Source organism: Lepisosteus oculatus, chromosome 17, assembly GCF_040954835.1.
Source record: "Lepisosteus oculatus isolate fLepOcu1 chromosome 17, fLepOcu1.hap2, whole genome shotgun sequence".
Lineage (NCBI taxonomy): Eukaryota > Metazoa > Chordata > Actinopteri > Semionotiformes > Lepisosteidae > Lepisosteus > Lepisosteus oculatus.
The window spans coordinates 4,287,032-4,313,540 of NC_090712.1; the positions used below are offsets into that span (position 1 = coordinate 4,287,032).

General features: G+C 40.1%; 1 protein-coding gene across 5 annotated transcripts in view; it reads left to right on the top strand.

The window, feature by feature from the left end:
- Positions 1-26,509, top strand: part of LOC102689135 (sodium/calcium exchanger 1) — a 174,503-nt gene that overhangs the window by 17,287 nt on the left and 130,707 nt on the right. For 4 of the 5 annotated variants that reach the window (XM_069179873.1, XM_015362608.2, XM_006638520.3 and 1 more), the window contains exon 2: positions 2,731-4,578. In XM_069179873.1, the coding sequence (XP_069035974.1) occupies positions 2,771-4,578 (1,808 nt within the window). In that variant the 5' untranslated portion in view covers positions 2,731-2,770. Of the gene's footprint in view, positions 1-999; positions 1,125-2,730; positions 4,579-26,509 lie in introns of all 5 variants that reach the window. The other variant, XM_015362607.2, reaches the window with a different exon arrangement.

A 26,509-nucleotide genomic window follows, 5' to 3' on the forward strand; every position in this document is an offset into this window, starting at 1 on the left:
TTTGAAACTCTACACATCGCTTAACGTACAGTACTGTACGTACTGCGAGAGAAATCAGTACCGTTACATTGCGGTTTCCCGGTGACTGGGTACGACGCTTGTACTACAACTTTATTACAGTCCAGTAACACAGTAGCCTACTAATTTTACAACTTTGAACACAAACTCCTATATTCAATTTAAGACAAGACTCGGTATAAACAACCAGCATAACATCCAGCTTTACTGTATAATTATACCATGCGCATAAAATTGTTTTCGCATGTATTTTTATGTTTTTTAAATATTTTAAACGTCATAATTGTACGAATAGATATTTCAAAGTTTGGGACAATAGTTTTGGTAACAACTTTTATTGTAACAACTGAACTGTTACAATTGATCACATCAGCACACAGCACTACTTGGGGCACTCTAAGCCCATCTAAACTAGAAAGACACTTTTAACAGCAGCTAAAAGATGTTCAGGATCAGCGGCAGCTACACGTTGACGTTGGGTTTTAAGTGCAAGAACGGATCACGAACAGTTTTTCTTTTTAATCGGCAAGGTTTCAAAGGCGTTACAAATCGCGGAGAACCGAAAGTTTCAGTCTTTTCAGGGAGATCAGTTATGTGGGAGGGTCTTGTTCCTGATAAGAAGGGGTTGGCAGGGAGCCATGATGCATTGCAAGTCTAGTCTCTCTCCCTGTCTCAGAGCCTGCGAAACCATCGGAAATCGGAAAATATTCTGGCAGCAGACAGCTGAGAGAGAGAGAGAGGAGCTGGGTAACAACTCCGTCTTAAGGCGCACAGCCGCGCTCAGGTCGTTACCCTAGTCCCAGTCGCTCTCCTGCACTGAACAGTTGTAAGAGACTCGGGGGGGGAGCATGAGGAAGAATTCTCCGTGGACCTTATTGACCTCAGAGCTGCACGTTCACTGATAGCATCAATTTTAGCTCATGCTGGTGGAAACGCTAATCTGCATGGGAATCTTGAAGGCTCTTGGTTTTTACTTTGCAGAGGACAATTTTTCCTGATCTCTACATATAAAAAGCCCCACCGAATGCGAGCGCCGATAGTCCATCTGCTCCTTCCACAACTACTACTGGTTTCAGCCCCAACTGTCTAGCATTTCGGAGCCAAAGGTATGCTGATGTTTTCTCGTTTCAAGGTGCCTGTGTCTTCTCAGATGTGACCGTGCTGTGCTCAGTAGTTAGCTCCAGCCGAAGTGCATGCCCGGTGGAACTGCTTGACTTTGTAAAACGAATAACCTGCGCGTTGTTTCTGTTTTGTTTTCTGAAGTTAAAGCCTAATTTTCTAAGGAAAAATCAGAGGGAGATCTCATTCAGAGGCAACGCGAAGAGATTATTTTAAACGTGTCTTTTCAAGCTACTTTTCCTCGTGGTTTTCATTCGTAGTGCGCGAATTAATATTACAGAATATTGTGTCGAGGAATTAAGTCAAGCCTAATAAATTTGGATTTTCGACATATGATGAAAACGTTCCGAAAATCTCAGAGACACGATCAACCGATCGTTATAACGGCGACATGGCACAAGTTGCGTTGAAAAATAAGCTTTCTTGTTTGTCATGCAGACCTGACAAGACCGTAACGGTCAGGTGAAGTGTGGGTTGTTCTGCGGGACTTGTAATATCTTAAATGACTAGGTTGCCAAGGCATTTCTTACAAGAGCTCCTGGGCATTTGTTTTATTTGTGATGCAGCTGATTTCTAAATTCGTGATAAGGTGTTGTGGCATTTGACTTGATTTTAAAAACACCTTTGAACTCCGCTTACTCAAAATTATTTTCTCAAATCGGACGTGTCGGATCCATAGATCTTTCAAGATGGTTTAAAAAGAGCCTGGTTTTACGGATTCTGGTTTCGCTTTTATCACAGCCCGTGCATAGCAACCTTTATTTTTAGTTCCTTAACTTCCACATTTCATGACTGAAGCTTTCCTCTAACGGGGCTGTATCTTCTGGCGAGTTGCGCTAAGGAGAAGCACTGTAGGTACCGCAGCTAGGTCGCTGTCCTGTCGATTCATTGAGCTACACGCTGAACAGCAAAGCGCACAGTAGCTTTTATGCTCACTAACTTATCTTCTTACCGTGTGTCGGAAGAAGAAAGAACAGGTTAAATTTCAAGGAAGACAATGAGCATCTGCACGTACGGAATGTTTCATTATTTTATATTAAAACCCAATCTCTCTCGGCTGTCGTTGTTTATAACGCTTTGTGTTTTTCAGATGCTAATTTCGTTGTCTGCTAATACAACATCTTGTTAAGTTTGGTTGTGTTACTGCAATTATCCAGTTCCTGGAATGCTGAAGTAATCCTTTGATACATGTTAGCCGGATACCAGATACAAAAACATATTGCAAAGATACTCCAGTCGCGTTCGAAAGCAAATAAGGACACGCTGCTACTGGAGCTTGTGCGAATAACAAAGAATAACATTTTATTATTCAAGTCCAAAGCCAGTGTGTAGGCAGATCTTCTTATATAAGCAATAAGTGATGTACTGAACAGGTCTCATCCTAACACCAAGTGAAAATCCTGAGTACTGATCCAAATAGAAACATACCAGAAGAGGAGCTTCTAAGATTTGAGGTTTTCTACAGCCAGTCGTGCTTTGAACAGTGCAGAATACCAGAAATGACATTCTTTAAAGTGCTCTTGGTTATGCCAGAATGGTGATGTCATACATTGCTACCATTTTATCACTTTTTTTTTCCCCTTGTTCTTGCAGAGGCTTAGGAAGATCGGCAAACTGACATCTCGTTGGCACCATGCAGCGTTCGGGGCTTTCGTCTTTCTTCTCCCTCAGTCTTCAGCTGGGCATACTGGTGGCGGTCTTGGTTCTCAAGATTCAGCTCGTCGGCGCGGAAAGCCTCGACGACGAAGACAAGCCTCCCAACGCCACGGCCCGGTCGTGCACGGGAACTTACGAGTGTAAAGAAGGCGTCATCTTGCCCGTGTGGGAACCTCAGAATCCCTCCTTCGGGGACAAGGTGGCGCGGGCCACAGTGTACTTTGTGGCCATGGTGTACATGTTCCTGGGAGTCTCCATCATTGCGGACCGCTTCATGGCTTCCATCGAGGTCATCACGTCTCAAGAAAAGGAGATCACCATCAAGAAGCCCAATGGCGAGACAACGACAACTACAGTGCGCATATGGAATGAGACCGTATCCAATTTAACCCTGATGGCCCTGGGCTCCTCCGCTCCGGAAATCCTGCTGTCCGTGATCGAAGTCTGTGGCCACGGCTTCGAAGCCGGCGATCTTGGGCCAAGCACCATTGTGGGCAGCGCTGCGTTCAATATGTTCGTCATCATCGGCATCTGCGTCTATGTCGTGCCGGATGGCGAGAATAGGAAGGTGAAGCACCTGAGGGTGTTTTTTGTCACAGCAGCGTGGAGCATATTTGCCTACACCTGGCTATACCTAATCCTGGCGGTCATTTCTCCAGGTGTTGTCCAAGTGTGGGAAGGCCTGCTCACATTGTTTTTCTTCCCCATTTGTGTTTTGTTTGCGTGGGTGGCTGACCGGAGGCTGTTGTTCTACAAGTATGTGTACAAGCGCTACAGAACAGGGAAGCAGCGGGGGATGATTATCGAAACGGAAGGCGACAGGCCGCTACCCTCCAAGGCAGACATTGAGATGGATGGCAAGATGCTTAACTCCCATGCCGTTGAGTTCCTAGATGGAACCCTAGCCCTCGATGTAGATGATAAAGACCTGGATGAAGAGGAAACCAGGAGGGATATGGCAAAAATCTTGAAGGAACTCAAGCAGAAGCATCCAGACAAGGAAGTTGAGCAGCTGATAGAATTAGCCAATTACCAGGTCTTGAGCCAACAGCAAAAAAGCCGTGCCTTTTATCGGATTCAAGCCACAAGACTCATGACGGGCGCTGGGAATATCCTGAAGAAGCACGCTGCCGACCAGGCCCGAAAAGCTGTCAGCATGCACGAGGTCAGAACGGAAGTAGCAGAAAACGACCCCGTCACGAAAATCTTTTTCGAACCAGGGTCATACCAGTGTCTTGAAAACTGTGGAACTGTGACTGTGAACGTCATCCGGCGGGGTGGAGACTTGACCAACACTGTGTCCGTGGAGTTCCGAACAGAAGATGGCACGGCCAACGCGGGGTCCGATTACGAATTCACGGAGGGGACGTTGGTCTTCAAGCCGGGCGAGACGCAGAAAGAAATCAAAGTAGGCATCATCGATGACGACATTTTCGAGGAGGACGAAAACTTCTTAATCCACCTAAGCAATGTCAAGGTGTACTCTGAGAACGCCGAAGACAACCCTGAGGCAAACCATGTGGAGACCCTGGCGTGCTTGGGTATACCTTCCACTGCAACTGTGACCATCTTTGATGACGACCATGCAGGCATCTTTACCTTTGAAGAGCCAGTGACGCATGTGAGTGAGAGCATAGGCACCATGGAGGTGAAGGTTCTCCGTACCTCTGGGGCACGCGGGATGGTTGTTGTCCCCTACAGAACCGTGGAAGGTACAGCCAAAGGCGGAGGAGAGGATTTTGAAGATACCCATGGAGTGCTCGAGTTCCGGAATGATGAAACTTTGTAAGTACATCTTATGCATGTTTCTCGATTTCTGTCATGTGGTTTCTAAGCTGATATCTCACTATGAGCTGCATTGGTGTGGGGCATTAGGGGGAGGGTGTTTCTGTTACTGTGGAAGAGAAAGTCGACCTGTACCAAAAAAAGGTAGCAAAAGTGCTAACTGTTAAACAATGTGACTGATCTGGTCTTTCCTCCAAAATGAAGCTCTACAGTGTGCTATCAGTGTCCATCTCATTGCAAAAAAAAATGTATGTCTATATCTTATTTTTGTACAGATTTGTTTATAAGGGATTGGACCAAACAGAGGCACTGGTGCCTGTGAAGAGACAACAAATCATTGGTCAAAATGTTTAACTCTTTTCTCCTCTCTGCTTTCTGTCTTGTTTCCTGTCATTGCTTTTTGATTTGGCTTTGCAGAAGCAACAGAACTTGCTTTGTAATTTTTTAGAAACACTTAAGCATTTCATTCTCATACCTCTGACCTCTATTGTGACTAGCTCACATGCAGCTCTGAGCTATCGAATGGTGTGTATTTGTCTTGATCATAATTTAGAACAGGAATGATCAAACCATTAAATGTTAGCCATTAAATGTTTAACAATTGGACGTGACCTAAATTTACTGTGCTTTGGGAGAATAAATTGCGCCAGTGGATTCTTAATTATTGCATGATAGGAACTATTAGGTATGGAACCACAAGGCTTTTCATCTGAAAGATTACCGTAGCATTTATTTTTTCTAATGAGATGAGGTCTTGGTAATACCTCCAAAATAAGAAGTTGCCTTCAGGCATTGAATTTAATCCTCCAGTTTGTAATTACATAAGTTATTAAATTGCGGAAGTTTTTTTTTTTCGTTTGGAAGTATTGGTAACATTGTGGAACAAGCCTGTGTGTGAATTTAGCTGTTTCCCAAAGTGCATTGTGAGGCGTAGCAGAAGGGAAATCAAATTGTTTAATGACATAAGCTTTTTCAGATGGGTCCCAATTCCAAATTCTAATCCAATAAATAATAACACAGCAGGGTGATTTATTTATCTGATTTTTTTAATTAATCTATTCTCTAATACTTCATTTGGGAAGTGAATTCCTGTCCCTAATGATCTGTAAAGGTTTTAGTGGTGTCAGTAGTGTGGAATCAGGTACATTTTTGTTTTGGTGTGTTGTGTGATGTGATCAAACTCATTAATTACTTAGAAATTGTGATCCATGCACATGGGGGTTGACATTCCGATTCTGGTTTGGGATACAGTTGGTCTTTAACTTTACAGTAAACACAATTTCAGGTATTTGCAGTGCTAAAGGCTGATTTTGTTGGGTGAATGTGACTTGTAAATTCTAGGCTATAGCGTGTTGCTTTTTTACATTTTTGAGATTCAATAATTAAAGCACAGTCTCGGTTTTCCAAAGATTAAAAGACACTATAAACTTTCAATCTTTCCACCACTTATGTATTTCCATAGTGCCGTGCCCATTCTATAATTAAATAGATTTTAATAGCACTTGCGTGAATGAACTGATGTACAGTAGTAGTTTTTCAGAGGAAACGGTGTAAAGCTGGCAGTCAACACTTACAAATGTCTCGGATGAGGATGGGTTAATCAATTTTTATATCCTTTTGCTAAATGTATTATGCTGTGCAGACCTTATTACCAGGGATTAATCACAAAGCACTATAAACCTGATTTTTAATTAACCCTTTGCAATATCTGACTATCTGTTATTTATTTACAATAGTAAAAATAATATAATTGCCTATGGAATTTGTCACAAGTAAACATTTGTAGGAAATCAAATTTGGTCATGTATGCAATGCAATTAGGAGCACTCACAACAAATGTGTTGTCGTTCTGTGCTAGAAATTGTCACAAAGCACTCAAGAATATTGATTTTTTTTTGCCTGATACTGTATTACGGTAATATATTTTTTTAAATAGGCACTACATTTGTAGTACTATGCCATTCTGTATATAACATTGCAAGTATTTTAATGAGTAGAATATCTGCAAACGTTAAAGTCTGTTTGAGATGTCTGTTGCTCACAGAAAAGTCTAAGTTCTTAACCCACGGATATGCAATTTTATAGCACCCTCCACATAAGCTTTGAACGTTTTGGATGTTTTGGGAGTTTTCTGGCAGCCTAAGTGTAGGTTTTTAAATAAGTTATTGAACACTCAAGCACAGTGTGTGCATCTGTGCAACAGTGTACCCCTTAATAAACAGTAATCTTTTGATGAAAATAACTTCCCCACTGTACAGCATGCGATTATTGTAATTAATGGCTCTAAATAACAAATTCCTGGAGTTGTTTCCTGAAGTGCTGAAGTTAGCTGTGAGTATAATGATACCTCTGGAGTCCAAAAAAGAAAGAGATTAAAATGGGAGCAGAGAAAGGTTTGTTTTACTCTTTTGCAAATAAAAAGACGACAGCGCCATCCGCACCACTAAATTAAAGAAGCGTCTCTTGGCTCTGGAACAATATCATACCGACGGCGAGATTGCATGCAGTATAGTTCCATGCATTTTGTGAAATTCAGCAACAAGACATGGATTGCCTTATGCTGTGTCTGAACAAATTTAAAACGTTGCCATTTAAAGTGTGGTTTATTTTGTTGTGTGGGCAGTGTGGTTATTTCTATTCAGTTGTGTGCTCTTCTTATGCATTCAGTGATTATGCAAGAACAGACGTCTTCAGAGATTCTGCCACAGTGGGATTGTGTCAGATAAGTATCGTACTGAGGGGAAAGCAGCAATACAGGAAGTGAAAACTCAATGTGTTTAGTAGGGAAAGCCTGCAAAGATGCTTTTCCCCTCTTATCTTGAACAATAGGGTGTTAGGCCAAAGTAGACTTGCTGTTCTGGTTTGCTGAATTGTTTATCATCAGGCTTCCACTTTCCAAATTGGAAACCAAAAATAATCTAACAAGCTTCGGGTTTGGACCTGGGATGCTGTCTGTGTGGAGTTTGTATGCTCTACCTGTGTTTGCATGGGCCTTCACCAGGCGCCCTGGTTCCCGTCTGCAGTCCATGCTGGACAATAATAATAATAATAATAATAATAATAATAATTGCTTACACTTATATAGCGCTTTTCTGGACACTCCACTCAAAGCGCTTTACAGGTAATGGGGACTCCCCTCCACCACCACAAGTGTGCAGCCCCACCTGGATGATGCGACGGCAGCCATAGTGCGCCAGAACACTCACCACACACCAGCTCTCAGTGGGGAGGAGAGCAGAGTAATGTAGCCAATTCATAGAGGGGGATTATTAGGAGGCCATGATTAGTAAGGGCCAATTGGAAATTTGGCCAGGACGCCGGGGTTACACCCCTACTCTTTTCGAGAAGCGCCCTGGGATTTTTAATGACCACAGAGAGTCAGGACCTCGGTTTTACGTCTCATCTGAAGGACGGCGCCTGTTTGCAGTATAGTGTCCCCATCACTATACTGGGGCATTAGGACCCACATGGACCGCAGGGTGAGCGCCCCCCGCTGGCCCCACTAACACCTCTTCCAGCAGCAACCTTAGTTTTTCCCAGGAGGTCTCCCATCCAGGTACTGACCAGGCTCACACCTGCTGAGCTTCAGTGGGTTACCAGTTATGAGTTGCAGGGTGATATGGCTGCTGATAATGAATTGGCTTCTGGGAGAATGAGCCCTGGTGTGAGAGCGTGTGCGTCCGTGTTTGTGTCTGGCTTGATTGTGAAGTACTGGCATCCCATCCAGGGTGTACCCTGATTCGTGCCTGCTGCTCGCTGGAATAGGCTCTGGCTCCCGGTGAGCCTGTATTGGATGAAGAGAACATGGATGGATTCATCAATAGCTTATTAAGTTGGACACACACTTGCTGCAGAAAGACCACTGCAGTTAAAACAAAACGGTCACACAGTACCCTTTTTAAACAGGGCTCTGACGGTGTGTCTTTGCTCCCTTTTTGTACTGGAGGAGGTAAACAATGTGAGCACTGTGGTTTCGATGCAGTGTGGTTTGTATTTTAAGAAACAAAGGCACTCGCGTGTCGCAAACAACTTGTTCTCAAGTGCCTTAAATAGACTGGCATCATCCTCCATTCGTGTCACAAGCTCTGTGAACCCAGTTTTGTTTTCAACACCCAAAGCACTCTTGTTGTCATTGTATAATGAATAAATGAATGCAGTTGTGTTGAATCTCTTTTTTTTTTCTGTAATTGTGGCAGACAATTCTTTTAGATGTGGCATCATAGAAAACTGCCAAGTGTGATGTTTGTGAATATTTGAAAGTGATGCAGGGCCTTTGACTGCAGAGCTGCACAAATTTTCTGAATCATGTGTAGCCAATGAACTGTTTTTTATTTCATCAGCTATGTAACAATTTTCATTAGTATTTAGTATTAGTAGCATACAGTACACTCCCATAGGAAAGGGAAGATAAAATACTAGATAATCAATAAAAGAGGAGATCCTCATTTCATCATCTTTTTAAATCTGTGAAATTTGTATGATTTGCACCAGAGTCCCAGGAGGAGGAGGACATGGATTAGGTCTTAAGAAAAGCCATTACATTTTCAAGGTCAAAGTGAAGTTGCAGTCTTAGCTGATAGATTTCCAAAATGACCTGTCAACAACAACTGGATAGAAATGACCAAATTCACACAAATATACGAGATATGCAATGTGTATGGATACAACAGAAACCAAGTAAGCATTAAAACAAAACAATTGCCCTGACAAATGAATCCTTTCACTTGGCCAGGAGTACCCAGTTTAAATTGGCAGTATCTCCCTTCAGAAATGCATGCAGGGTGCAGCTAAAGAGTGTTTTTTCTTGCCATAGCCTTATGAGTGATGCCATGCTGCTAACTTAATGTGCTGTTGAAAGTATTCCTTTGCTTCAAAGATAACGTCTCTCTGGTTGGAAACCTGGAGATATTTGCAGGTCAGGTCCGTTGTACTGTAGAAAATAATTGCGAGATCAGTTCAGACTGAATAAAATGCCACAGGATGTTAAGAATTGTGCATAGTGTCCTGAAGGAAATTGCATCTGGAGAGAAATGCACGTGCTGATAATTGTTCATATTTATTTAGTGTAATAAAGTTCAAATACGTTTGAAAAGCAATTCCAAAGGAGTAATGACTAAAAACTGCCATATTGAATTTTAACAAGTACAGTACTTGTATGAGCATTGTAAGCCTTTACTGTAGATTGAAATGCATTTTTAAAACTTAGTTAAACATTAAATATTATGTAAAAATAGACATTAGTGTGACCATGCTATTTTTACTGCCACAGATCTGATAAACAGAATATAAGGGATGCAAGACTGCTTAGGATTGCTTTTGGCATTTTCCTAAACATGTGCTACTTACTTAATTAATAAAAACAATTCAAAGCCTTAATGCATGTACAGTACATAGGCATTGTGATGTCAGCTAGGGGGCAAATCCGCACAACAGCTCCATTAAAGCAGAAACAGACTGCTGACAAGGGCATAGCAGAGTTTATTAAGTTAAAATAAGTGACATATAGCATCTAGGTCAGAGATCCAATCCTTTTAAATTACTTACACTGAAATAAAGCAGTAGTACTTTATATAATTAGAAGGAACCATGTAATGTTATAGACAGCAACCAAAAGGGATAGGAGTGAATGCACTGGACAATGGGCTTCTTAATTTATTTGGAAAAAGGATGCATAGCAGTCTACAGTTTATGGTTATTGAACTGCAAAAATGCCAGTAGCTGTGCTTAAGGTACTTTGGCTTCAAAATGGCCCCCGATTAATTAGTTGAGAGAATTATGATGTTAGGGAAATGAGACGATTTCTATTTTAACTGTTGCCCTTGTTAGCCGTTCTGTGATTTGCTGTGGTTTTCTTTGAGGCGTACCATTAAAAACGGTAACGGCCAATCGTGGAAATGCATTGATGTTGGGAGAACGCTTGAGATTTTTCTGTCAGATGTGCGTGATGGGTACGTGATGTACTTACGGGTGACTCTGACTTCAGAGCCACACAGACCCACCCCTGTCGACAGTAGAGAATTCCACTGTTAAACAAGACAAGGTCTCCTCTTGTGGGGTCTCCACTATCTGAGCCATGTTACAATTGTATGGCAGTGTTGATGCTACTGTGTAGCATGACTTTAAACAGGTACACACTGAGGTATTTTGCAATAATTGTATCTGTGATGGAATGTGTGAATTTTCTATTCACACAACAAAATATACAGTATGGTGCAGTAGGGTGCATATCCCCTCCCTGTAACTTATTCTTGTTCCATAATTTTCCATTTGACCACTGGAGGTGCAGAAAAATGTGCTTAACTGTTTTTTACAGCCCTTCTTTGTAACAGTAGCAACAGGTGGGAGGTTTTCCTGCCAAAAACATGCTACTGTATGTACTGTGTAACAGAGAATAGATGCTCTTTACTACCATGAGAGCTTTCATTCTTTTTTAGCTTCTTTGCACATAATGTTTTTTGGCCCAGCAGAAGGATTCTTCTCCTTTTACCCTTGGCTGTTTGTGGTAAGGTGGGACGTCCAGGTTTGTCTTTCCCCGTTGGCACGATAATGACTCCAGACATGAGGTCATTTCTTGCTTTTTCCTTTTACTCCTTGTTTTTGTCCTCCAACTCCCCTTCAGCCAATAATGACATCACTCAGCCTAGGCCCTGCTTGGCTTGGCCCATCAGGTTCAGCAGAATGGTTCCAGAGGAATGTCCCAAAACAGCTGCTGTTTGGTGCTCCAGCTTGTGTCAACCCTCCTCTGCCCTGGGCAATTATATACAGTACCCTCACCAAATCTGGTACCTTATTACACCAGACAGAGAACATAGGTGAGCTGGGTGAAAAATATAGAGCTAGGTAATCCTTTATACCCTCTATAGTATTATGAAATAGCACTTACCTGCACCAAGCTTGTCTGGATTTTAGCAGAATATAGAATATAGAAGATTCTTTTCTTATTCAGTGACTAGAGTTTCAAACCTCATCCAAAGATGCTTTTCCTTTTTCTTAACAGCAGTGAGAAGTCAGGAAGTAACTTTTGTACTATTCTTTTTCCATAAGACATTTAAAACAGCAATGGTCGGTTGGAAGATAGAGATCACCAGGGCCAGCTAAATCAAAACTTAAACAAAAGCAGCTGTTTAAAACAGAAAATGCCATCACTCAGCCACAGATGCAATGGATAGAACAGAGCAGCCTGCAGGTAGGCCCTACATGTAAGGGGGTGTAAGCTCTTCAGTTCTGTGTTTTTTGGAAGTAAAATCTGGAGAGAAGTCCAAGCAGTGAGACAGCGTAGTTTGAAAGTCGTTCTCATGTATGATTTCAAAGTCATGCATTCACTGATGAGGACTGCAGCAGAAATACGTCGATTCACGTACAGAGGTGTCTTAGTACAGTATGTACAGCATTTTGTCTTGGCACAATACAGAATCCCGTTATGAGTTCCTCATCTGACTTCAAAATCTATAAATCAGGTTTCTTCCCTTCAAGCTGTTTCAGAAGAGAGACTTTCAAGAGTGGTTGTTTTCTTTCTCATTCCTAGTCTGGCAGGTATGCTCCTGCTTCGCTCAGAACGTCACTGAAGTTTAAAGGCTTGTCTCCGTGTTCCCACTCCACTCCAGCCCTCGGCGCAGATCTGTGCGCTGTGAGCCTGCCTTCGTCCCGCACTGTGGAACGGCGGCGTCAACAAGAGCAAGGCTGTGAAAGAAGGCAAAATAGCCGTCTTTTAAAGCTGAAAAAAAAATCAGTCAACTCCCTGATTAAAGCATAGAAACCAGCACTGACAGCCTGCTGAAAGAAGAAATTCATGCCCCTGGAACTGAGAAGAATAAATGCAGTGAACGCAGATGTATATTAAACAAACAGTCACGGTTTGTTTTTTGTGACGCCTGAAAAATAAAGCAAAGGGCTTCTGTTTCATGCAAGCAAGGCACCCCTGAAGTTAACAGAGAACTTCTGCTGCATTTATAAAGCCCAACTGGTCTCTATAGAGCGCAACGAAGAGGACTTAGACCGATTGTTTTTTTCATCTTTACAGGCTAAAACCGTCATAGCAATAGCCTACCAGTCAGCACATAAACAAACAAATCACCACTGTCTTAACACAATAGGCCAAGTTCACATTTGTGCAGTACCCTGTATTATGTTCTGTGCAGACTTTCAGAATATATTAATGTTAAGAATGTCTCATGTTACAGCTGTCTTATTGTGCGTCTTTATTTTTTTTAGAGATATACACTTGGTTTACTGGCAACATACAGTACTTAAATTATGCTTATAGTTAGCCTTCTAGTTTCTTTCACGACCTTCTTTTAACCTCTGTTATACTGTACCTTAAGTGTTGATCATTTTCATTGGCCGACTGGATTAAAGCACATGGCCGAAGAGTTGGAGTAGACAACAGTGTTGAAATATTATAAGCTTAACAGGTTTACAGGGGACAGAAGGAGAGCTCGCATTAAATTAATAGGCTGATGGAAGTGAGAAACAGGATAATTATAGCAGTGGCCGAAGGAAGATAGAGTGAATTTTTTTTTTACAATTAAAAAGATGTGTATGGGTTGAGGTAGGCACTAAGGTTGTTTGAACCTCAGCTGAATATTTACCTAATAGCATATTTGATCAGTGTGTTAAAAAAGGGTATTTAATGTACAAAAACTGTCAAGTTTAAGGTGAGAACTGGTTATCTTGGTAGCTGTAAATGATGTCATGTCAAATCGTTGTTCTCAAAAGCATGTGCAGGATCAGAAGCTGCATTCTGGCTGTGACAACATATAGCACATGTATCATCAGATGTGTACAATGTGCAACTATATTTAATCAGCCTGCAATAAAAGCAGTTTACAGCACAAGAACTTAAGATCAGTGTTTGTTTTACTAGCAGACAATGTCGAGATTCCTAGTAGCTATTTAGCTTAAGAAAGAGAAGCAATTTTCTGCAAATATTTTACACTATTAAAATGCAAATCTGCTGGGTTACTTCCAGGGCAAACTGCAGAAACTAAAAAAAGAGTGTACTAAGTATTTTGTGGGAGCAATAAAAACAGGCAACTGCACTGCACCAAATGTGGCCTGGGGTACTTACCACTAGGAAAATAGATTTCTAATTAATTTTGATTGTTCTGGCGTCTGTACATTTTAATGTTTTTAGCAAATCATTTCCCAGTGTGTCGAAATTTTATTTAATTTTCATGGATTAAGCTTTAGTACGCATTTTCCACCACTCTAGAATATTCAAGCAGTTTGGGGAGTTATGAAAAAATAATATACTGTACAACACTGAACTTTTAAGATGCTGCATGTGCAGACAGATTTTGCAAAATAGCCCGAAGGTCTTTAATAATATTAGCACTTTAAAATTCAGCTTGCATAGTTAATTTGGTTGTACAAATTGTATTAGGAGCCTGAGTAATGCTCTGTTTCTCTTCTGAAGTGACAACAGTCACAGTGTATTATGATATTACTGTTCGGAGGGCCTCAGTATTTATCCTAATTAGTGTGGTTGGAGTCGAGCATCAGCGATTCTGTGGGTCGTTTGTAAAGCAGGCAGGAAAAAAAACACTTGAAATGAGAAAGAGAAAACTGCATGTTGTATCATTAATCAAATACTGAATAAATCAAACTAATCTACTTTTAGCACGATGTGGATTCATTGTTATTTTTATGTGGGAGAAATAAAAAAGCAGAAGTGTTTCTTTCTATTTGACCAGCCAGAAACTGAGAAATGTATAGTTTCACAGAATTTATAGCACTCAGGAATCTGTACATGTTTTTAATGATGGGAAAGTTCCTTGAAAATTGGAAAACCTAGATTTGGAATAGGGATAGTCCCTACAGTATGTCTTTGGCAAAATTAAAACCGGTGGACATTCATGTACATACTGTACATACAACTTTTGGAATACCTAAGCATTCAAAATGAAAATATTCCAGAAAAAGGCCGCTGAGCATATTGTTCAGACAAGCAAGTGTACGGTAATTGTTTTTAGACACCGTTTCCTCCAAGCATCTGAATCACTGTGGGTTTCCTCCTTCTGCACCAATGGGCATGTTCCATGCGTGATAAATTCACCAGCATGACCTGACCCTGACAAACAAGTTTGTATATACAGACAAATATATATAATGTGAATTGCTTGGAGAATGTCAAGAACGATATCTGTGGTTTTTACTCCTTGAAACTGTTTTCAGTTTGTGGCTTTCAAAATGTGAGGACAAATGGTACCACTGACATGCCTTCACTGAACCCCAGTTTGTGCTTTGAACAAGTATAAGCAGAGCAGGAGGTTTTACTGTTGAGATTAATAATTCAGATCGAGGAAACTAAAGCGTTACAGAACAAGAGATGGGATGGATTATGATTTTGGGAATGTGCGTTGGAGTTTGGGGCAGGCTGCAGCTCACCCATTTGAGGATAATTTTGGAAACACTTTTCTTTTCTTGGGTCTCTAACTGTTGTCAGCAGTATGAGTGTATCAGGGAATACTTGAGTAACTCTTTTAAAACCTGGGGAAAGTGTATTTCAAATGATGAGAAAATGAATTTACAAGATCTGCAAGTGTGTAAAAGAATATTTTGTCAAAACGCTGGCAAAGAAGCTTTTGTGCAGTTCCATTTCAGGTTTACGGTTTCTGAATATTTTTTTGTCTTTTTATTGCTTCCTGGTTTTTACTCCTCTTATGACTCAGAGCTGCATTTTCATCACTGGATGTTCAGTTATTTTCTCCTTTATAGGGGACTATAACTTCTATAACTTTTTATAGAAGTCTTTTAAAAGAGTTTTCAGGCGGACTGACCAGCCTTTGTTAAGGTGTTTTAATTTTTATTTTTTCTAGAATGCTATACAAAGTGTAGCAATTAACAAACTACCATAGAAAATGAGCCAAAACACACATAATAGGAAGTGAAAAAAGCATATGCCATAATGACTCCTTTGGCTGTACATGGGAACAGATAAAAACGAGAGAAAGCCATTTAACCCATCTTGAGTATCTGGTAGTTAGTAGCTCTTTCATTCGAAGATTTCATTAAGATATTTCCCTGAAAGCAGACTTAAGCAACATGGCTGTGTAGTTTCTCCCATGCTCCCACAACCCTTTGTGTAAATGAGTGCTTCCTTTTCTCTGTTTTAAGCCATCAGTTGGGGTTTGCAATACCTTATTCTGTACTTTCCATTTGAGTCCTCTGCTTTAGTCTTAACTGTTTGTAAATATTGTGTGAAGTCAGTTTGAAAATTATGTCTTTGCTTTCTTGTTAAGATGGTTTGAACATATTTTGTGTCTCTTTCAGTACACAAAGCCTGCTATTTGTGTTCAAAGGGAATGCAGGGAATAGGAAACTGCAGGTCTTTCAAGGAGCTTGAGTTTATGTACTATAGCTCACTCTGTACTTGAAGTCGCTGTTTAGATTAATTAGGAGTATCACATTGTGGGCCACAATCTCTGTTTTATAAATAAAATCTCTCTTACTTAACATTTTAAAACTTTAATTACTTCAGAATTAATAGTATCACTGCGAGTTCCATCGACTGTTCAGATGTTTAACTCCAGAGCTCAGAACATAAAGAATGCTTCAGCCACCTTAGAGCACTTGATCTCGATTTTCTTCCGAGACGAAAATGCATCCAGGAAAAATAAACCCACACCCCACATTTCTCATCAGGCTTCAGCAGAAATGATCTTTAATTACTTTAATTGTATTCCTATGAACTTGAGGAGCTGGCTAGTTAAGTGCTGTGCTCACCATAGGGCTGCAGAGCGAGCATCTTTTCCATCGTGAGCTTGTATCTCCCCATGCCTTTCTACAACACGACTTGCATTTGGGGTACACAAGTCTGAGAATAATTGTTTCTATAAGAAATCTGTTCACTTTCTCCCAACCCTGCCTCCAGAATGAGATGGATTTGGCATTTGATGTCTCTGTTGAAACGGTAAGAACCCAGTGATAAGAATAAGCAGGTGAAACAAATATTTTTCTTTAATTGCTGTCGCTTGTAATGCGAGACCTCATGTTACAGAAAACCTTATCCTCTATGTTTCCACTTGTAACCGGTTAATTTTCATAGTATGTTCGTTTTTGACTGCCAATTTAAACAGATCAATTTATTGCAGACATGGTTGGGTCCTGTCAGTCATTTCGTCTCATTCTGAATGTATTAGTTTGTAATGAGTGTGAAGTATATCAGCGGTCATTAGGGCTCTGTATGTGCAAGACAAGGGGGGATGGAGACAGCCTGGAAGTGATGATGTGTCTTTTGCTATTGGAGGGCACCTTATTTTGAAAAACAAGTATTCCTCTTTGAAATAACTCCAGCTTTCCTTTGATTGCATAAACTGAACAGCCAAAGCAGAGCTAAGCAAAAACATTTCCACACTTGATGAATGTGATCCAGATCAGAACAGATTGAGTCACCTGGAATGTGTGCTCTTTTCATCTTTAAGTCTTTACCAAGAAGGCTCAGTCTGAATTCTAAGTTTGTAATATACAATAGAAGTGTGTTGATTTGCCTTCTTAATAACTATCATATTTTTTTTGCAGTATTACAAATCCACAGATTTCTTCATTTCCAGAAAGAGGGAAGAAGTAAAGGGTGATGAAACGGGGTGTTTCCTCTTGTTTTATTTAAATCATGCTGCTGCTGTGACGAAAATAAGGACCATACCATAATGGCACACATTAAGCCATAACAATAACAATACCATAACAGCAGCAGCCCTGTTAGGTCCCATCCATCTCTGTAATGGTGTTGGCCTGTTCTTTTAGCTGGGCAGTGGACAGCACGTTGGTATTGAGCTTCCACCTTAAAGCCAAGGCTTAATTCAAACATGGAAACCCTACAGGTGATTGCAGGAAGCTGTGAGCTAATAAGCAAGTGATGACTTGCTTGTGTGCAGCAGCAGCTGTTGCTGTACTGTGTGAAACCTGTTCTGTGGCAGCAGAGACTGTGTTCTGAAGAAATTAATGAGAAACAAGATATGACCTGAATATTGCCCATTCTTTTTTTTTTCTCTTGGGACTTGAGGCATCCAAAGTTAACTAAAATCTTTACCCATGCTTTGTTTTATTTTCTTTTCTAATTCTAGATATGATGTTAACCAGTCAGAATAGTTTGCACTTGAAAGGCCTTTATCTGTCCTCAGTCCAAGGACAGCAGGGGAGCCATAAAATTGTATTTTGGTAACACTTATTGGGAATGAGGCTAAAAAACACCGTCATAATTCCTTCAGGAAGACTACACAACACAATAAAACAGGCACAAACCCATGATAGCAAAATAATATTTTACACAGTCATACCAGGACCACTGTTACTTAGCTACGTCTACAGGAAGTCCCTGACAGCTTTCAGGTTCTTAATGGCATCTTCCATCATTTTCACTTGACTTCTCTCTACCTGGAGCTCTGCTCTTAACTGACACTGTCCTGCTATGAACCCTCAGGCATAATGGTGTGCCTGTAATGTCATTTGCACAACGGGTTGTAAATGACCGTTGTGTACAGGGTTTATGAAGTGCTGTGATTAAAGTGACCATGGAATGAAAGTCTGTTTTAGAGGATAAGAATAAATCACATATTCTGTGCCCATCCATTCCCAATTTCTTATATTATAGGTTATATTTATATAACTATGTATTATGTGCTGGGATTTCACTGTGAAAACGTGACTGTGTGCCCGTTTCAGTTATTCTGTGAACGACTTAATGTACAAAAACAACACATTCTGAGCAGCGATGCCACAGTTTTCCCTCTGTTGTGTGAATGTGGTGAGATGTCTCTCTTTACTGATTACATATGTAGTACTTTTCCAGATAAGCAGTTTCGATTTTCTCCTAATCAGACATAAAAGGACATTCACATTCTTTGGTTCTTCTCCAAATCCCTTTTCATTGTGGTCAAATGTCAGTCATGGCCTGCCAGCACCACATCTTTCAGGAAAGTTATTCACAGTAATCCTTTACGACAAATATCTTAATCTAGTTTCCTGCCTAAAATGTTATTCTTATTGTTAAATGGGTTCTAGCCTTAGTTACAACATTGATTAAAGCAATTCTTCCACCACCTACTTATGGGATATACTTGATGAAATGCAACTTATCAGTAAAAATGTCTTCTGAAATTCCTTGGAACCTTGCCTTTCAGAGAAAAAATGTCAAGAGGTAACAACAGTTTACAGTACGTTTTTTTCCAACATCCCATTACCACGTGTAACAGTCGGGATTTGACTGGCAAACTGTTTTGTTATATCAGATCGGGGAAAGTCATGGTGTTTGTACAGCTGCTTTTTTTACATTAAAATGTTTATAGGCTGATTTTGGCAACTGTGTTTAAGGAAATTGCAGAATATGTTGTACTCTGAATCAATAGTAAAGTAGAAGTTATAATACGATGTAAATGAGTTGTTTTTTTTTTATTTTGATGATTAGAGGTTTTTAAGAAATAATGCAATCTTTCTCTGATTACAAAATATGCAAAATATTAATTTCAGTAAGATGTGCTTTGCAACTTCCGTAAACATCAGTTCCCCAGTAATCAGTGCAACACATAGTGTTCACCGCTGGACTGAAACAATTCCATCTTGCAGGTTGGCCCAGATCTTTCTGAAATGTAATCTTTGATCATCCAGGTGCTGGCTGTCTTCCAATGTGCAGTTTGTGTTGTCAGGCAGTGGCAGTGGTTATGCATTCAAACTTATTAGGGATGGAGGTCCAATTACACTATTGCTGTCCCTTCTCCTCCTGTAGGATTGATCAGATTTTCAATTATTTATCTTTAAGAATTTTTCTTGCAAAACCGCACAAGAGTTGACATGAGCACTTAGGTTGCGAAAAAGTACCGCAAGCCCTGACACTTAATTTCAGGATTATGTTTTTGTTTAGATAACACAATGTTGCTTATACGCTGTACCGTATAACCTGTAAAGACCTTAACCTCGCACAGTGAGTTAGTTTTACTTAAGCATTTATTCTTAATTTCTGGGCCCCACTGTTTTGTCCTGGATGTTGTAATTGTCATAATTGCCGGAAACGAGATATTGAAATTACAAATTGCGTAGTCGATTCAAAAGCGAGTGTCTTCAAAAAGGACATTTCTTGACTGTTCGATCCTGACTTAACACTTCAAAAGAACATCTTTGATGAAGCTTCTGTGGGGGACAGGCCTTCTCTGACACAAAAAGTGGAAAGAACTAACATGTTGAAGAAAAACACAAGACAGCATTTCATTTGAACTATAGAATTTACTTTCACTGCTTTTCACATCTGCAGTGGGGAGGCGAAAACTTTTGTCTTTAAATTAAAGATTAGAACAGAAGCTGTGAAGCAATGGTGTGGCCCTTTCGCCAGCTTGTGTTGGCCTTGAATCTTGTAGTGTTAAGTGAAATAGATTATTGGTATGTGAGCTATAGGCTTATGCACTGTTGTATCTCTCAAGCTTTGTCTAGTGTTTCATGTTAACTTATCACAGGTTGTGCGTTTTATTATTTTTCGGTACTTATGAATTATTTCCCCAGGCAATTTTATTATACTTTTGAGTTGGGGCTGTGCTCCAGTAACTTGTTTACAGGGCTCGTTTATATCCATTCAGAGGACCTTTTGCGTTCGGTATTGTTAAACACTAACATGTATGCCTTTCTTTCTCTTTCGTTCCTTAGGCATAGGCATTCTCAGGGATGTTTAAATGTTAATTTTTCCAGAAGCAGCCTGCTTGAATTTAGAACACATACCACTCAGACTAGGTACTGCAAAATGCCCTTATATAAACAAGTGGCTATGAGTTTATGCTATTAAAGCTTTCGATACATATTAGGAAAATACGGAAGTGCTGTTATAAGATGCTGCATTTAGCTGCAAGGAAACCCAGCAGTGATGGACTAAAGGGGTTTCAGGAAGAGTTTTAGATCTTTTAGACTGATTTTATTTCCCTTTGCTTTCATGAACTGTACTCATAAAGCAGTGAATGTTGTTTTCTTAACACTTAGCTTTACAGTAAGTGTTGCAATTTAAATATGAGAGATTTCCCATAATTCACAAACATGATCATGTATAATCAATAACATGCACTACATTCTATGTAACCAACCTCCTCCGATAAGATCCCTCTATAATTTATTAAGTTTATTGACATAATTATGACCAGGGTGTTCAAGGTTTGATTTGTAGATTTGTACTTACATACTGTAAGGTTCAGTTCAAAAGAGAAAATGGATGATTTTTATGTACTGTATTTTAATGTTTTGTACGTGTAATGCAAATTATACAGCACAAAGCAGTGTAATATATAAGCTTTAATTTTAGATGGGGAGGGGAGGTAATTTCCAGCAATTATCGTGCATTAATGGGTTGCATGTGGATTGTGTAATATCACAGAGAGAGAGATACATCTGAAGCCAAGGATTGTTTTGAATTGTATTCCTCTGGGGCAAACTGAAATGATTCTTTGAAACCTCATTAATGACAACTTTCCAAAGCTACAGTAATTTGTTTAACAAACAAATGAGTTATGTCCTTTGTAGACAGCTGTTTTTTTATTTTAAAATATTCCTTGTATGTGAATTCAAAAGACACTTGCGTGTGGGCCCACTTAATTTTGTCTTTTATAAATGCGGTTGCCTTCCTCCGTCTTCTTTTTCTGTCATACATGACACTTTGGTAATAGTCTTTTGGATGCATTCTCTGAATTCTGCTTGGTGGCCTAGGAAATGCAGTTTCTGATTTGGTAATGTTATGAAACAAGTTAAAATATGTTGAAAAGAATTTTTACTGTTTAGTTTAGATTTCTAAACCTTTGTTCTCACTTACACAGTGCTGGCATTTTGATTTATAGAACATAACAGTGAAGACTAAGGATTTTAGTAGACTGTATTTATTAGGTGGCATGTAAGCCAGATATACTGTAGTACTTCATGTTATTGCTGGATGTATAGTGCTGGGAACATGGGCAAAATACCAAGTTATACAGTAAAAAAAATCAAGAAATCCATTATATCCCATTATCCTGAGCATTTTAGAGAGGATAGCTATAAATACAGAACAGGTATATGGGTTAAATGAAATATTAATGTTTCACTTGCTTTTTTACACAGCATTTCGAACAGAGCTTTTCTTTTTTTAACAGAATGCATGTCCTTAACCGTGTCTTCTCTTTGGGGAAAAAAACGCATTTATATTTTGCAGACTTTACAATGCCTGGTTTACACAGGGAAAATACTGGAACATTGTTGTGAGGACCAGGCCAGATCCATTGTAGTTTTAAAATCCAATCTACAATTTTATTGACGTTTACGAGCACTTTTCAGGAAACTCAAAGAATTATGCAGTGGTTCAGAATGGAAGCAAATGAAAATGTGGGGGAAAAGCCTTATGAGTGTATCCCATTACCTGTATTATAGCAGTGCACCTCAAAGGCTCACACACCTTGAATCCACACCCGGGCCAGGAGGAAGGCCTTAGAGCTTAGTGCGATAGCTTAGCACTGTAAACCCACTTAGCAATACCAACAGTAAAACAGAGTTTTAGTTACTGCCATAGATAGGGAGCTGCACGGCTGAAGGTTTCATTGCCCACTGTGTGGAGCCTGGTCTGTGGCACAGTACGGCCATGTCCCCAATCTGTGATGTAGAGCAGGTGTGGATTTAAGGCGTGCGACTTTTAAAACGCAAAAAAAAGTTCAAGTTTGCTACCACGTGACTGTCTGCCTCTCCATGGCCTCTTCACTCCACTTTGATAGGTTAGAAACATGAAACGTTTCAGTTCTGCAAGGAATTTTGAGTAGTACCATTCAGTGAAGTCTGAATGGTACTGAATGATGCGGCCTTACAAGAAGGGCACATAAAGGCCTTATTGGGGGCAGTCGTGAGCACTTCTGTGAAACACAATTTAGAAAGGGCACACCCTAAGCCCTTGCAGACCCAAGTGGAACACACATATGAAGGGCAGGAGACCGCAAGTGTGGATATTGGGACACAGCCCACGATGAGCCATTGTGTGCAGCCTTGTCTTTACAGAATAAGAAAGGCCTGAGTCAGCTGAGTAAAGTTACACTACTAATTATAATTAATAATAATTGCTTACACTTATATAGCTCTTTTCTGGACACTCCACTCAAAGCGCTTTGCAGGTAATGGGGACTCCCCTCCACCACCACCTAATAGGGAGCTAGACTATTCAGTACCTCATATATGAGCAAGAGAATGTTATAGTACAGCTGAACTTTAACTGGAAGCCAGTGCAATTTACAGACGATGGGAGTTTTGTGCTGATGCAGAATAGTTTTAGTGGCAAAGGGAAAAGTATCCCAGGAAGTGACTAAATGAAAGGGCCCATGAATACAGGCCCATATTGCGAGTTTTTACAAAATGTTCTTTTGATCTGAGAGTTTTGTGTTTAGGTTTTGGTGCTGCTTAGCAGCTGAACTACCTGATTATTTACCGGGAGGTAATTGAAGAAAAAGTTTATTCACAGCTGAAAAAATGGCTAATGCTTTTTTTTTGTAACCCCATCCTTACAGAGACCACTGTTAAAAAGGTCACTGTTCAGGCACCCTGCTCCTGGGTGTGCCACATATGGTGGAGGATGTGGGCATGGGTGGTGTCCTTGTGAAGAGCTCTCTCTGGTGGCCTTTGGGTAATAGTGTGAGGGAGAATTTGTCTGGAGTGGGTAAAAAAGACACAATGCAGGAAATGGTAGAACAGCTGATCCTGTCCATCATGAACCACCACTCAGTAGCAACATACTGTACATCTTAAGAATTCATTCTTGGACAGGTTTTTTCTTTTGTTGAAAGGCAGACCAGTGTTTAAAAAGTTAGGAATGAAAGTTGTTTCTATACTTAAACTTAACTGTCTTATGTTATAATTAAAATCTGTATTTCAGTCTGCTTTGTGTCTATAGAGTTTGGAGTTAAACAACATTTCTGTTGAAGTGTTACATAAACAAGGGGCAAGGGCAGGATTGTGGAATGTGAGCTGCAGCCAATATCATTTTTACAATGTTTGGCACTTTGCGTACTATGACTCCTCAGCTTGTTTAAAGTTGGTTATGTTGTAGAGACTGAGGTACTGTTGCTGTCAGCTTTCTGCGTCTCACTGATCGTGTGGAGGCCCCTTAACTCCTAAAGCTGTATGATAAAGATCCAATTTTCAATGCTTTGACTTGGGATCAGGATGCCAGCAGAAAACATTTTGATAAGTTTGACACTCTACAGATTTTAAAAACATCTCTGGAAGACTGGGAAAAAATTAGACCCGATTTCTCAGATTTGATTTTTTGCAAGCTCTTAACTGAGTTTTGAATCCAATATACTTTAGCTGCTAACTTGACTTGTGTGTCAATCTGTGGTCAATAGCATTGGTACTCCAAAGGGTTGACTGACTTTACCTGATGTTTATAACTGTGTGATCAGTAGATCTACGGGCTTCAGGATTCCTACTACACACTAACAGGCACACATTCATACAAACCTGGGCATTGGTACAACACTGAAAACCTAAGACGTGTGTGCACACCTACTGGAGCTCATAGTAGAAACCTGTTAACAGAGGTCTTGCAGAGGCCAGTTATACTCACAGTATTGCAGAACAGAGTACTTTATCTTAAGGAAAAGGGACTCGGCTGTCCATTTCAGAACACATGCCATGTCAGTCGTCTGGAGCCAAACAGAGAGAATCTCAGTTTAATTTGGCTGGAATTAGAGCTGCGATTTGGAAATTCTGCAGTGCGATCAAAGCCCATCTCTGCAGTTTTCCATATGGCATGATAATGGAAAAATAAATTTGTGCTTCAGTGCACCGAGGATCTTGAGGAACAGGTGCTGAGTGATGTCTGTGTTGAACGTGGACGGTGGTATTTCTGCTACATGATGCACAGATCACAGAATAAAAGCTGTCACAGAATGTCAAAAATGATTATTTGACCTGGTTGATTACAGAAGTCCGTTCCTGCTTGGAAGGGTTAGGTATTCTAATGATTTAGTTATTGATGTCCAATGTACAGTATGTCGGAATATTGATCACTAGGTTGGATCTATATTTCTCCACAAAAGTGCTATATTGCACCATTCATTGAGGCAGCTAGTGGCAGTCTGGCTTATACTTGCACTTTATCCTTGTGCTCTTGGGAGTGCATGGGTTTGTGCAGCTAGATCTAATGCTGTATTATTTTCTTACAGGGAATGAAGTAGGACTGTGTGCACACTTGCATATAGCAGCCATCAGACATGTACTTGGCAATATCACTCTGGGAAGGACATACTATAATCACCGTTTTCTGTTTTTGCTAAAAAAGACTTGAGAATGCATAATGTTAAGTGAGATTATATATTTGTAAAATAATTTATTCCAATTTATTTTATTGAACTTGGCCCATTAGATAATTACTGGGAAACAATACACCGCCTGTTACATCATTAGTGGCTTATTATGAGGGTGTATTTCCCCTCTGAGAGACACCGCATGACTCATTTCATATTCATATATCCTTGTTTTAGTCCCAACACATGTAGATGCAAACAGTACTCTGGTTAAACTCAAGAAATATTAATCAGTTATCTTATCAAGTCTGGAGGGAGAGTCCAATTAATAAATGTGATTCATTTAACTTCCAGTACTGATTATTAGCTTGGCCGTTTGGAGTAATCCAATCTACTGGAAAAGTGAAAGCAGATTTCTGTTCTGTATTTTATGGCCAGCCTTTTGTTCCATAAACATTTGAGAAAGAATTCAACTCTTATTCAGACTACAGCTGCTGTCTTCAAGTGATCCAAGCAAGCTTTTAAAAGGATAATCGTACATGAGGTTAGTGATTGGTCAGAGCCGAGAGGGCCCATTAAGAGCTGCTGATTAGACTGGAATAGGGATAAGGAACAAAGATCTCACTAGTTTTTGACTCAAACCGGATGAGTTGCACTGAACCAGCTGAACCGCTGACAGTAGCCAAACCTGGTGGCATAATCAGTAAAAAAACATTGAAGTGGGCCTGATTTCAACTACAGGCATAATGGTTGAGATTTTTGAGAAGACATCAAAAAGTAAGGAAATGCCATTCAGTAGTCAGGGAACATGTGTGCCATCTCATGCAATTTTACATATTTTTCTAGGTAGATCTGGAATACAGACTTTATAGCCTTTCCTAACTGACTTCAAGTGCTTTGCTATGCTGTACCTACAGTAGCAAGTGAATTAAGCATGAAAAGTGTGTTTTGGCTCAGTATACTGTACAAAGCTGAATATGCACTTACATATAGGCAGTTCTTGGACGAACACATTAGTCTTCTTTTGTTTTTAATTGAATGTCCACAGAATGGTGGCAGAACAGCTCCTTGCATTATTCATCCGTGTTGGGCACAACTGTGTGTTGTTGTTCTTTCATCTCTGGCGTCCTTATGTCTATGTGGCTTAGACCCTGTGAAAAATGAAAGGCTAAAATCAGAAAAGATCACTGTCCTACTAATCCATTAAAAGAGGCTGAAATAGAGCAGGCCAAGCCACCAAAGAAAGGATTCTCCTTTTTTTGCTGTACATAATGAAATTCCTGAAGGATTATTGACGTTACTATGTACCATATAAAATATTGCAGGAGACGTATGATCAATTTGGGGGGCTCATTTTTCAAGTATTGATTGTCCATTTTCCGAGAAAACCCATGGCAAGATGAGAAATTTAAAACCTAACCATGTGCAGTGGCAGTTGGCTTGTCCAGGTTAGAAAAACTCCATGAATGATTCCACACACTGCTCTTCTGCAAGGAAACATTTTCCTGACAGGAGATTTACCATGCTCACTGAGGTCAATGGCTTGGCTTTTCTTTCAGCTTAGCATGGCTCGTAGACATTTCTAACTAATGTAAAGTTATTTTTCAGTTATAGTCCACACAGAATAAGCTCTCCCTGGAGCTGTTCAACAAAAAAGTCCAGTATAGTCCATCAGTCAGCCCCTGTTACAGTATCCTTTGCGACAG